Source organism: Diabrotica virgifera, chromosome 1, assembly GCF_917563875.1.
Source record: "Diabrotica virgifera virgifera chromosome 1, PGI_DIABVI_V3a".
NCBI classification, from domain to species: domain Eukaryota; kingdom Metazoa; phylum Arthropoda; class Insecta; order Coleoptera; family Chrysomelidae; genus Diabrotica; species Diabrotica virgifera.
In genome coordinates, this window is record NC_065443.1 from 113,743,218 (window position 1) to 113,756,660 (window position 13,443).

The window sequence follows — 13,443 nt, forward strand, 5'->3', positions numbered from 1 at the left end:
GCAGCTTTAGTACATATCATGAAGAATAGATTAGTAAATAATAGAATACATAGAGGCATTCTATTATTACAGGAGTATGATTTTGAGTTCCGATATATAAAAGGAAAAGACAACATAATAGCCGACGCTCTAACACGGGATGAGGACACGGGAAAAAAGGAAACAATTACTCTACAGGTGGGACTAAATAGATTAATACAAGAAGAAGGGATATATTCGTTAAATGAGATAAGGACAAACCAAGAAGACCTAGAGGAAAGAGAGAAAAGAAGAGCGGAAGTAGAAAATGACATATATTTTAAGAGAATAGACGGAAAGGAACTATATTTAGTGACACAGACATTGGCCGAAAAGATAATAAAGAAATTACATGAGGACAATGGGCATATCGGTAGCAGAAAAGTTTGGCTCGTTTTTAGGGAAAATTACATCAGCCGACAGGATTACCGCATTGCAAAGGAAATTACCCAGAAGTGCGATGTATGTCAAAAATATAAGAGTCGGAATTTCAAAAACGAAAATGTTGCCAAAAATATTGAAGCCCGAAACAAACTAGACATTGTAGCAATAGATATGTTAAGCGATCTAATTATGACCACTAAAAGGAACAAACATATTCTGGTAATGGTGGATGTGTTTTCAAAATACGTAAAATTATATAGTTGCCGCACCACAAAGGGGGAGGAAATATTAAGAAAAATCGACAATTTTATAGCCATAGTAGGAACACCAAAAAAGATTCTACTGGACAATGCAACGTATTTCCGAAATGATCGTTTCAAGGGACAACTTCGAGAACGAGGAATAGAGACAAATTTTGTCAGCATCAGGCATCCACAGAGTAATCCTTCGGAACGATTCATACAGGAAGTGACGAAATTTCTTCGCATTGCAACAGATGGTCAACATCGCCACTGGGACAGGAAAATGGCGGAAATAGAAAGGTATCTAAATACAATTCCGAGCACAGTAACAAAAGAGACCCCAGAATACATCATGAAGGGTGTATGGCCGATAAGGCCATGGGAAGACCAAGAGCCAAAAGAATATCAACAGGTGATTGAAACCGTACAGAGAAGATTACGGCGAAGCAACGAAAAATATATCCAAAGACAGGAACAAAATAGAAAAAGAAGACCAGTGACTTTCCAAAAGGGTGAAAAAGTACTCGTGAGGGCATTACGAGTATCAAATCTTCCTGGGGGCATTTGCGCAAAGTTGATGCCTGTTTTCGAAGGCCCGTACATCGTGAATAATGAAAATGGGATAAATAGTTATGAGTTGAGGCACAGGAACTCGGAAAAGATCCGAGGAATTTATAATATTCACGATGTATACAAATATCACGAATAAAAGACAGAATTACATGAAGTAGATAGTAAGTTAGGGTATAAGACATAGATTAAAGTAAGGAAATATACAGGGAGTTGGTTTTGCCTCGAGAAAATTTATTTAAAAATGCAGATAAATTTTATCGAATACAAGGCGGGGATTTGTTATATTTCTATTTGATATAAAAATTAAAATTTGATAACTATAGACAAAATTCACTTTAATATAAAATATTTTCAATTTTCTCAACCACGGGCATATAAATTTAGAACAACCTGTATACAACAAATTGTTATATGTAATTTTAAGAAGTGATTAGAATAAGCGTACGAAACTCGGAACAATGTGCTTAGAATAAACAAAGTGAATGACGCGTACCATTATCGTTTCTTCGCGGAAGGTCGATCATTAGCCTATGCTAAATAAAACTCAGTGAAATAGATGATAGTTCATTATCGTTTTTCGCGGAAGGTTTCGATCATTAGCCTATGCTGAATAAGACTCATTTGAAAGAGAGAATAGGTCATTAAAATTTGTAAATAATAGAAAGTAAGTTTAGAATGGGAATTAAATATTTTCTTTTGAAATCCATTAAGCATATTTAGAAAGATTAAAAATTGGTTTTGGGGAATACTGCGAATGAGAGTTGGTGGTGGAAGATTGATTTGTGAATCTGGAAGGGATATTTAGAAAGCAGGTGAATGAATGACAAAGTGAGATCAGAATGTTTTGAGCTGTCGAGAAGTGAAGTCGAGTAGTAGACGGTAGTGTACGGAGAGTGAGAAAGCCGGTGTAGTTCCGTGAGTGTGGAGTATCTATCGTGGAACGAGAAGTAGGCCAGGTCGAGAGTAAAAGAACCTCCTTGAGCCAAGAGTGTCCCGGTAGCTGATAGCAGTTTCGAAAAAGGTAGAACACAGCATCACGACAGAAGCATGAACGAGATCTAATCGAGCTAGTTTTTCAAAGGAGAACATTACTGGAAGCCAGGACGAGGTTTGATCGCAGCCAAGGATAGCAGGAAACGGGTTTTGTGTGAGGACATTTTCAGTTCACCAGGAAAAGGTCAGTCTCATTTGTTTGGACATGAATGTATGGGTTTTTTCGTATTAAATTCCACATAAAAAATTGAATAACATAATCAATTATATCAGAAAAGCTTCATCAAACTTAAATAGAGTTGTTCCTAATAACTCCTAATAGTTAAATGTTAATAAAAACTTTCAATTGAAAACCAAAAGGAAATAAGATTCCCATTTGTAAATGTTATGTTTAAGAATAATAAGAAATAGCAAATATTAAGCATTGATTGCTTTTTAAATAAAATAAAAAATATTTTGATTATAATTGTAACCCATATGTGTATTTTTTTTACTCTTTTCTTTTCTATCCCGATTAGGAACCATTAAGAAATATTTAGAAGCTACGAAAGTAAGTAATTAATTTATAATTCGCCCTGAGATTGAAAACATATTGATATGTGATCTGGTTAATTAATTAGATTAGTATTAATACATTGATTAAATTAAGTGACATATAAGAATATTATCTCATATCAAAAATCAAGATCACATCAATATATATTATTGTGTTTTCAATTTATCAATCAAAAGCAAAATGAAAATTAAATTAATTTTTTTTTTAAATAACGCGGGCACATAAATTTGATACACCCTGTATATTGAGCTGTAAATATTTATTAGAATTTAGTTTGGATGTAAGTGGATTTCTCTTTTAATGAGCTTTCCGATGAACCATTAAAGACTTTTGTGAATAATTAAAGTGAAAAGGACGATGTATTTAGATTTAAAATGGAAATAGATTGTTTGTTACGAGAACTATAGAATCCACAGGTAGATGTAATTATCACTTTCTAGAAAAGGTGGTTTAAAAGAATGTTTGGAATGTTAATATCTTTGTTTCAGCCCGAGTAAATATTGTAGGGTTCTCCGAAAGTAATTAGGATGGTCGGAATAGTTTTGAAAATGACTGTTTGTCGAATGGAAAAGTGGATGTTTCTGATTCTTGGCAATGTGGAAGGGGCAAAGTGGATTGGATGATTGAGAGAGTTTGAAAAAGAAGTCAGTAGGTTATTTGGCAGCGCTGAGGAGCGGTCGACGTTTTGGTGGATAAGTAGTTAGCAAATACCAGTGGTTGTTTGATAGTGGAGAATAGTGTTGAAAAGTGGAACGAGAGACAGATCAAATTGAGACGAAATACCTCTTTGATTCTGTATTATTGTGAGAAGGAGAGCAGAGAATTTTTGGAGTTTTGTTTGAATCGAGTACGTGTCAAAAGAGGCCCGGCTTGTTGGAGAATTGGTGCTGCTATGCTGATAGTTTTGAAGCTGGAGAACGGAGAGGGCTTTGATGAGTAGCCTTTAACATAGTCAACGAGGGAGAGCTGTTTTGGGTCACGAGAAGACATCAGAGTGAGTGAAGCAAAAGGTGAACATAAAATTAAGAATTTTATATTCACCATTAGCATGTATACGGGTAATATGATCGGTCATATTGTTAAAGAATCGGGCTATAACACATTAAAATAATCACTTAAATCGGCCAAAGGGTTTAGGAAATATGAGACATCAAAAATGACCAAATTTTTAAGTGGACCGATTTCTATGCACGTAAGTTTAGTTTAAAAAAATGTTGTTCTCAATGACTTAATTTTTACAAAATTATCAATAAGAAGTTTGATATCTAATTTATTTCATATTATATCATTCTCTATTCAAATTAATGCTAACAGTCATTAACACTGTTTACTCTTACATACAACTTAAGATCATCTACAAATAATAAAAATTTGGAGAACTGAAAATCCAAACCAATGTTGTTTATAAACAGATAAAAATCAAAGGTCCAAGGTGAGATCCCTGAGGAACACCAGAATGACCTGAAATGGGATTAGATGGTGGTTCTTAATTTTAACTATCAGACTTCTATTACTGTACCTTGATAATCATGAGGTAAGTCACATTGGAAATTTCATTCTATCTAATTTCCTCATAATTCTTTTTCTTCTTTTGGCATCATAACCCTGGATGGGTCTTTGCCTGTCTGGGTATGGTCTTCTATTCAGATCTCTCTTGTGCCCTTCTCCTCCATTGTCTTATCTGCATGGTTTTTAAGTCGTTTTCCAATGACAGTCTTTGACTTGTCACAAATCTAATTTCCTGATAATAGCAGCACGATAATAACATTCTATCTAATTTATCCTATCAAAGGCTTGATTAACCTTCGGATGACCAAGCGGGGGAAATTGTGACCCCAGCATATGTTTTTCTTTAACAAATTCAAAAGTATTTTTAATTTTTAACTCATTATTTTTTTATTTGACTTTAATATCATTTTAGATATCCTCATATTTTGAAATAAAAAAAATTCCCAATATTTTACGAATAAAAAATATATTCTGAAGTTGATGTTTAGTAAAATAGCGCCTATTATGTGTAATTACAAGTAGTTTTACGCTAATGACGTCGACTTAAGTAACAAGACACTTACTCAACATACACACTACACATGACACTAATACTCATGTTGTGACTGGTTGAATGACATAAGTCCATGCCAAAAAAAATTAAAAATTAAAAAAAAAACTTTATTTTTTTGTTAATTGTCATTTTTGACATTTTTGACCTGGGGTCATTTTTCCACCCCTTGGTCATCCGTGTAACAAAAAAAAGGTTGGTCATCAGAAGGTTAAAAACCGTATAAATAGCATTCATTTGACTGCCACTCTCTATTGAATTAATTCAAGAGATCAGTTACTGTGGACCTATCAGTGACAAAACCACGATACTCACAATATAATAATTTTCTTACAATGCCAAGAAAGAAATTTTGTCACAAGTTCACAAGTAGCTCAAACAACTTGGAAATCACACTTAGTTTGCTGATAAAACTGTTGTTTTTAACATCGGACTTGTCACCAGATTTATGTACTGGCATGACTGATTAAACAACATGAAAATGGGTTTACTCAAAGTATCTGCTGAGAGGATTGACATGGAGTGGATATGACATGTCAACCATGCTACTCATTGTGGCATAATTTGTAAGAGGTCCCACTTGGGCGATAAATTCAGTTCTTTTTCTTCACTTCATTTTCCTACCTTAGTAATGAAATCGACACCCCCATCGAACAAGGTTGTAACTCTTTAAAATGATTAGACTCTTTTACACTAATGTGATATGATATTTATAACATAATAAGGGATTACTGTAAGATGTATGTTTTGTAATTTTATTAACTATTGAAAATCTTGAGATTGAGTGAGATACAACCTTGAGATTAAACATGAGTATTCGTAGAAAAAGGTTGTAACTCGCACACAACCATTTTACACTCTCTGTGTTAATTATTTTTCCTGTTTAACTATTAAAAGGTTGTGTGTTTTGAGTTATTTGCAATATAGCTAGGAGAAAATTAGTTTTTATGGTATATTTAAATAAAATATACTTACAGTTTACACAATTTTAATTGGAAATTATAAATTTTACAATAACAATAATATTCTATCACTATGAAAAAAACATGGTATAAAATATCTCAAATTTTTCGCATTTTTATTGCGTATCTGTAAATATTTATTTTAAACCAGTTTATTTTATTACTTCACTCTTTTACTATTAATATTTACTTCAAAATTAACATGTGTGTCCTTAAATAGGTTAAAATTTAGAATTTGCTTCTGATTTATTCCCGTTACAGATTTAGTCTTGCCTGAGGCTTTCACATATCCTATCATGGTTATCCATTGGTTTGGAACATATAGGACTTCATGATTTTTCGTTTTTCTATAAGGGCATGCATTGAATCACCCCTGTGTTGTGAATGTGCTATTTCAAAAAATACATGTGTAATGTCAATATTAAACTTTTTCACTACATAGAAGTAAGTAGCAAAAACTACTCTATATTTATTTTGTCCACCGCAACTATAAAAAAGGAAAAAAAGTCTGTAAATCCTTTTTTACTTTTATTTTGATAAATTGACTTATGAGATGCACCATATATTTGAATACTTTATAAATTAAACATACATGCAACAAAGTTGTAACTCATTTAAAATCCTTGTTAATTGTAAAGTATAAAGAAAGTAAATATTTAACATAGGGAGTATCTTGTGTTGCTGCCTTTTTCACGCTAGAATGGCACACGGAAGTTAAAATACAACTTTTTTCAATGGAGTATTAGCCAAACTATTGAGAATTAAACTATGTCGTTTCTATTGGCGTGTGCACAATTTCTTGCTGATTTCGCCTGTGTTGAAATCTGAAAAAAGGTCTAACTTGAGTTACAACCTTGTTCGATGGTGATGTCGAAATCCACCTCTTATTTTCAAACAGATCGTTTGAAAATACAAAGAATCTACATTTCCATTTTTCACTATAGTGTTTACAATCCAGGGCAAAGCACATTACCATTTACATTATAAAAAATACAATGGTTCACAAAAGTTCCTGACCTTTGCTTGGTATCATTAAAAAACTACCTTTTGTGTAAATTTAAGACCAACTTATGGTGGTATTATCTTAACCACTAAAATTGAAGTAGAAAAAACAGCAGAGGAAGCCAAATTTTAACTTTATAGGAATTAAAAAGGCTTGAGATTGGGCAAATCCTGGCTTTTCAACCTTTGATTAAAATAACCATATGATAGCGGTAACTTCACCTTAAATTCTCTTCCTATTTTTCTATATTTAAACTATATTTTTTATGTATTATACAAGACATTTTCTACCATATGGTGTATTTATAGCAAATTTCTATTAATGTATTGATACATTAGCACAAAATGTAAATAGTAAAATTTTAAATAATCTCTTGTTTTTGTAAATCACACATAAATAGGGTTACCATAATTTATTAGGGCCAAATTCAGACAGGGTAGTCCAAGGGGTTGTAGAAAATGTAAAATGTGAATTTGAACGGGTTGCTACCTCTACATTGTACATATATGCGAAATGCACATGGAACAATTAAAAGTACACCTTTTTCGCTACAATATGCAACTAACATTGAAAATCTCTGCTAGTTTAAAATACATATACACGTATGTTTTAACATATTTTAGACCTAAGGTGCTGCGCAGAATGAAATTTCCCACCTTTGGGCCTAGTATTTTCCATTTTTTTTAGTAAAGAAAAAATCCGGACATTTCTCATATCTGGACGCCAATCCGGACATGTCTTTCAAATCCAGACTGTCCGGACAAAATCCGGACGTATGGTAACCCTACACATAAAGCATATAAACAAAAAACCGTCTCCCGTGAAATCAGAGTGTACCATGTGACCTATAATCAGAGTTAATGCTCCCAGCTTATAAACACACCTTATGAGAAAATGAGAAGGGATCTTATCAGGACTGTAGCTCAAGTTATCCTTTAAACTTTGAATACCAGAGAACAGAGAAAGAGTTATATTACAGACAGGAGTATTAACAGCAGCTAAATGATCAGAATCAGAAAGGTTACCAATATTCAGGTTTTCATTATGCAACAGTGCAAACAGAAGAGAAATTAGTTAACGAAAAGAGGTTTTTGTTCTAAAGAGGATTTTTGTAGATTGTGTTACACCTGGAACATTGTGGTATATGTGGCAATCTGCAATAATTACATTTTAGTGTAAAAAGACCAATTTAGCAGATTATTTCATTCATAGAGATTCTGGCCAATAGAAACCTACAAAAATAAAAATTTCAGCCATACTTTTTTTATGATAATTTCCCGTTATCAAGTAGCATGTCAGATGGTAATTTTAGAGCTCTTGTGTAATTACAAGTGATTATTTCATTCATAGGAGATTCTGACCAATAGAAAGCTACAGAAATGCAAATTAAGGTGATAATTTTTGATAATATCCCGTCGTTAAGTATATTACGTCAGATGCCCTTCGTTGCTACGAAAAAATACATTTAATGACATTAATGACAATTAATGTTTTAAAAATTATAAAAGTGATGACTTTCAATTGTCAAATATTTATAAAAACTGTGTGTTTAATGGTACTTACATAAATAAATTACAATAAAATTTTGGTTTTGAACAGTTTTATTCATGAAATAATCGCAACAAATTGCACTCGACCTCTGAAATTAATATAGAATTTTTGCTCTCGTGATACTTTGACATAATTTCACTCGCCTTCGGCTCGTGAAATTAAAACTGTCAAAGTGTCACTCGGGAAACATTCAATAATTTCAGAGCTCTTGTGCAATTACTACTGATAATATTTCACATTGCAGGTATTGCATACCTGGTGATGATGAATTGTTTTACAGTTGCTATGATGTTACACTACACTGACTACACAACTAATTTTGTGCATTCTTGTTTCGTTATTTTGAAAATTTCGTTATTCATAAATTATAGAAAACATATTTATATATATTATATCGGTGTTATAGCGTTCTATACATTTCTGTTCCTAATCACCACTCCTTTCTATTGTGGCAGTCTTCTCTTAAGTTTCTTTTCGACATCGCCTTGGAGATGCCCTTTATCCATGTAGTTGCTGGTCTTCCTCGTTTTCGTCTTTCTGTGGGGGTCCATTCTAACACTTTTTTGGAGATTCTCCTTTCCTCCATTCGTCTTACGTGTCCGTACCATGCTAGCTGTTGTCTTTCGATGTCATCTATGATTGTTCTAGTCTAGATCTTCTTGCTGATCTTCTTCAAAAATCCATCTCAGTGGCTAATAATTTATCTTTGTACTTGTTGGTTAATGGCCAGACTTCAGCTCCATAGGTTAATACTGGTTTTAATATTGTGTTGTAAATTCGTTTTTTATTTTCTGTTCTTATATTTTTTGCCACAGTACCAAATTATGGGCTTCTATCATCTGTTTTCTCTTTAATACCCTTTCCTTTAATATTTTCTTCATTTCGTCCTGTACTAGTTAGTTTTATTCCCAGATATATGTTTTCATTGCAGCTTGTAATTGTCTCTTGTTCCAGGTTCAGGTTCTCAATTTCTTCCCTTCCTATGAATAGATATTGTGTTTTTTTTTAGTATTTACCTCCAGACCCCATTTTCTATATTCCTCTATTAGTTTCCTTGCCATATATTCAAGATCTTCCTTATCCTGTGCAAGTGCAATTACAATTTGGTCATCTGCATAGTGCAGCGTGTAGAGTATCGTGTCTCCAATGGGTAGTCCCATTCCATTGCACTTCTTCTTCCATTGTTTAAGGGCTTCATCAATATAGAAAACATCCCTATATATTTAAATTTGCACAAAAACTATGTTATTACCAAAAATGTTACATTTATCAAAATTATGTAAAATTACTAATCTCTCATTTTACACACAATATTAAAAATTGATACTGTTTATTATTTACTGATAGATATCTATTGAATATTATCAATTAAAAAGATCACCTAAACAGTATATAAACATCCTTAAGGTGCAATAAAATGATCAGAAGTATTTCCCATGAGTGTACATTCTATAGCCATATTGAAAATTTAGGTCAAATTTGCACATAGAATATTATGTCAATCCATTGGCAATAAATAATAAAAAGGGGTAATTTACATTTTAATTCAATCAATACAACTAATTAATTATTAATAAAGAGAAATAAAAACATAATAACTTTGTTTTCTGTCATGAAAAGTTCAATAAACTTACTATTATAACTGATGCCTTTCTAAGATCCCTGTTTTCCTCTTGGAGCGCTTTCACGCGTAATTTATAAGTTTCTAACTCTACCTTCAGCACCCGGTTTTGCTGCTGAAGACTTTCGATGCGCTTCTGAAGTTGCTCCCTAGTTATGGGACTGGGTGGCATCATGATGGGTCCACCATCAATGCTACTGGAATCTGATTCACTAGCCGAATCTGCCATTCTTTTATTAATGTAAAAAAGTTTGAGCACTTTTCGTTATCGAACAATGAAGAAAGTTTAGAACATACTAACAATTTAAGAAAAAATATATCCAAAAACCTTAACAATACCGTACAAAAATCTACGATAGGAATGAATAAAAAAATTTAATAGACTTCGAAAAATAACGATCGAATCAGCGCTAACGTCTTATAACTATTAAAAATATCAAAAATATGAATAATAACAAGCACCACCAATTTTATAAGGAAATTACACTAACTTGATAGAACTTCAAATTCTGGATAAAATTGACAAAGTGACATTTTTGACAGTTGGTCTTCTATTATGTTGTGTTGAATAGTTACTCCGCTTTGTTCTTGTATTCAGCTCGCGGTGTAATAACAGCAGTTTTTAGAATAATTTTTTATATTTAAATTATTTCAAAAGATATAATTTTTTAATCTTCTCGTCTACTTACGTCTAAATATTAGTTGTTTTAACATATTTTATCATAAAGTATAAAAATAAGAGCAAGGAGTCGTTTTATAGTAATATTTTATGTAATTTGCTCAACCCATGTAATTTAATATAATTAATAGGAGTTTTATTAAATATTATTGATTTTATATTTTAAAACTTTAATCATGATCTGTTCATTAATTAATTTTGATCATTTGTATAAATTGCCTAAAATACTATTCGTACTATTCTATATCCCTATACAGGGTTGGCAAGAGTTTTTCACGGACGTCAACTGTCAACTACGAACTGAAAATAAAAACAAAGTCAAACTCCCCAGCTTTTGTGATGGCTGCAATCCATTTTCGTTAATCCATTGACCCCATTGAGCCAAAAAGTATATAATTTCTGGCTCAGGTGTTAAATATTTTTGTGTAAAATATCAATGGAGGTTATAATATGTGTAAAACATGAAGATTTTATTATATTGGTAAGTATTCTAAAAATATTCAATATGCAGAAGTTGCTACTTAGTGATGATTATAATAGTTCTGTGTCAAATTTATTCAATAATTTTATAGGAATATCAGTTCGTCCTCGTAAGTTTTAACCACGTGAAGTAAAGTTATCAGAACAAATTGTTGAATAATGTGAAATTCTTATCATTGATTTTGTTGTGCAGATCAATACACTTGGCTGATATTAGTACTACTCTTCTGAACTCCATTGATTATACTTACACATCATAGTAGAGACAAAAATGGATTCATCCACCACAATTTGTCCCGTTTGCACTCTGTTTCTGAGACCAGGCATAACTTTGAAGCAACATTTGACTTCTCATCCCAAACAGAAAGTCATTGAGGCATTGGTGAAGCTAGCAAGTGGAGAAGAGCCAAAAATACAAAATCCTCCTGTTCCAAGTTCACCACAGCAGGCACATCCAGGTACTAGTCAGGTAAGTGATTGTACAGTTTTTGTTGCTTATAAAATAAATATTAATTTGTTTACATTTTTTTTAATTTATGAAGTATGTAGTATTCAAAAAATGTAGAAGAAGCAGTAGTATTGATAATTCTGTTATATTTTAAATTAAAACTTACCAATACTTTTGCAGTTCCCTTCTTTATTTTAATTATCATGTTTTTGTGGGAACTAAATTAAAATGTAATTATTTGAAGTTTCAATTTCCATCTCTAAAATCGTATTTATACAAATTTTTGACAAATGATACAAATTATTTTGTTTTTTATTACTTAATTATTTTATTATCATTACTAACTGTCATATAAAAACATTAATTTTCTTAGAGATAATGGCAAATTGAAATTGCTATGGTAGGGGAGCCCAAGCAGGGATTTTTGCAGTTACTCAAGCACTTCAGAAAATCACATAGGGAGAAATCTTGTACCCTGTAAATGTACCCCTACCATAAGTGGGCTCTTAATACAGGGGCGTTTGTTAAGGGGGGCCAAAAAAAATCTATCCTTAGAAAAACTCGAAATCATCAGATTAAGATAAGGTAAGTTAAGTACATGCAGAACAGTGTATGCACATTGCAAAAATCTGATGATTTGAGCGGGCATAAAGAAATGGGCAAGTCACATAGTTTCACAAAAAAAGCGAATATTTCATTAAATGAATTTCAGATTGAAAAACTGAAAAATGCGTGTTTAATTTCAAAAATCTATCAAATGATACCAGACATGACCCTTTACAGAGAGGGTTGGGGGTAACTTTAAAATTTTAAATAGAAAGCTGAAGATATTTACAGCCATTCCAGGTTCGGTACTGGACACTTAGACTATGCATTGTTTTGTTTTGTTTTGTTTTTTTATTTCCACGGGACAAGCCCAATAAAGTTACAATTGTTTACAAATTTTGGAACAATTTAGTATACTAAATATAAGTCATATATATATAACACATAAAATATAATAGTTAAAATAGAGTTAACATAAATAATATAAATTACATACAAAACAAATTAAAAACAGACTGGTAAAGGTGGACATAACAAAACAATTAAGAGGCAATATTAATTTGTTGTAAGTTGCGTATAAATTGGTTGGGTGTGGAACTAAAATTAAGCCTCTCAGTATTTTGATTTGCTAGACGTAACATTCTAGTTATAGGTTCATTGAGGCCATAATTACATCGATGAAATAGTACATGAAAAGTGGTTTCGACTGCATTTCGAGTACTGTAGGAAGGAACTTTAAAACCAACCTTAGACAATAAATAATGACTATTTGCTGTACCATTTAACAAACTATATAGAATTTTCAAATCATGGTGATAACGACGTTCTTCCAGTGTATTGATATTTATAAATGCTCTGATTTCGTCATAACTGTAAAACCTGTTACTCCCAGTAATAGCTCTAATTTTAAATCCCAAAAACCTAAGGAATTTGTTTTGGACCTTTTCAATTTTTTCTACGTAAACATTATAGTAAGGTGACCAAATACTAGAACAGTATTCCAAGTAAGGTCTAACAAGAGAACAGTATAACAATTTTAGGGTATTGGGACTTTTAAAATCATAGCAGTTTCGTTTCATGAAGCCAAGCATCTGTAAAGCCTTTGAAATAATAGAATCAATATGATCTGCGAATTTTAGCGATTTGTCAAACAGTATTCCAAGATCTCTTATTGTATTAACACAATCTAGTGGTGTGTTATCAAGTTTATATTCAAACGGAATACACGTTCTACCTTGATAAAAACTAATTTTATGACACTTTTTGACATTTAGCTCCATTTCATTTTCTTTACACCAATTCTGTATTTTATTTAATTGAAATTGCAG

General features: G+C 31.9%; 2 protein-coding genes across 3 annotated transcripts in view; one reads left to right on the plus strand and one right to left on the minus strand.

Moving 5' to 3' along the window:
- Positions 1-11,840, minus strand: part of LOC114347869 (coiled-coil domain-containing protein 6) — an 89,058-nt gene extending 77,218 nt beyond the window's left edge. The window contains exon 1 of one of the 2 annotated variants that reach the window (XM_050659358.1): positions 11,736-11,840. In XM_050659358.1, coding sequence (XP_050515315.1) covers positions 11,736-11,774 — 39 coding nt within the window. In that variant the 5' untranslated portion in view covers positions 11,775-11,840. Of the gene's footprint in view, positions 1-9,975; positions 10,490-11,735 lie in introns of those variants that run through there. The other variant, XM_028298531.2, reaches the window with a different exon arrangement.
- LOC114347851 (zinc finger protein 184) overlaps positions 10,923-13,443 on the plus strand; it is a 37,674-nt gene continuing 35,153 nt past the window's right edge. The window contains exons 1-2 of the mRNA XM_028298515.2: positions 10,923-11,122; positions 11,315-11,590. Coding sequence (XP_028154316.1) covers positions 11,393-11,590 — 198 coding nt within the window. The 5' untranslated portion in view covers positions 10,923-11,122; positions 11,315-11,392. The remainder of the gene's footprint in view (positions 11,123-11,314; positions 11,591-13,443) is intronic.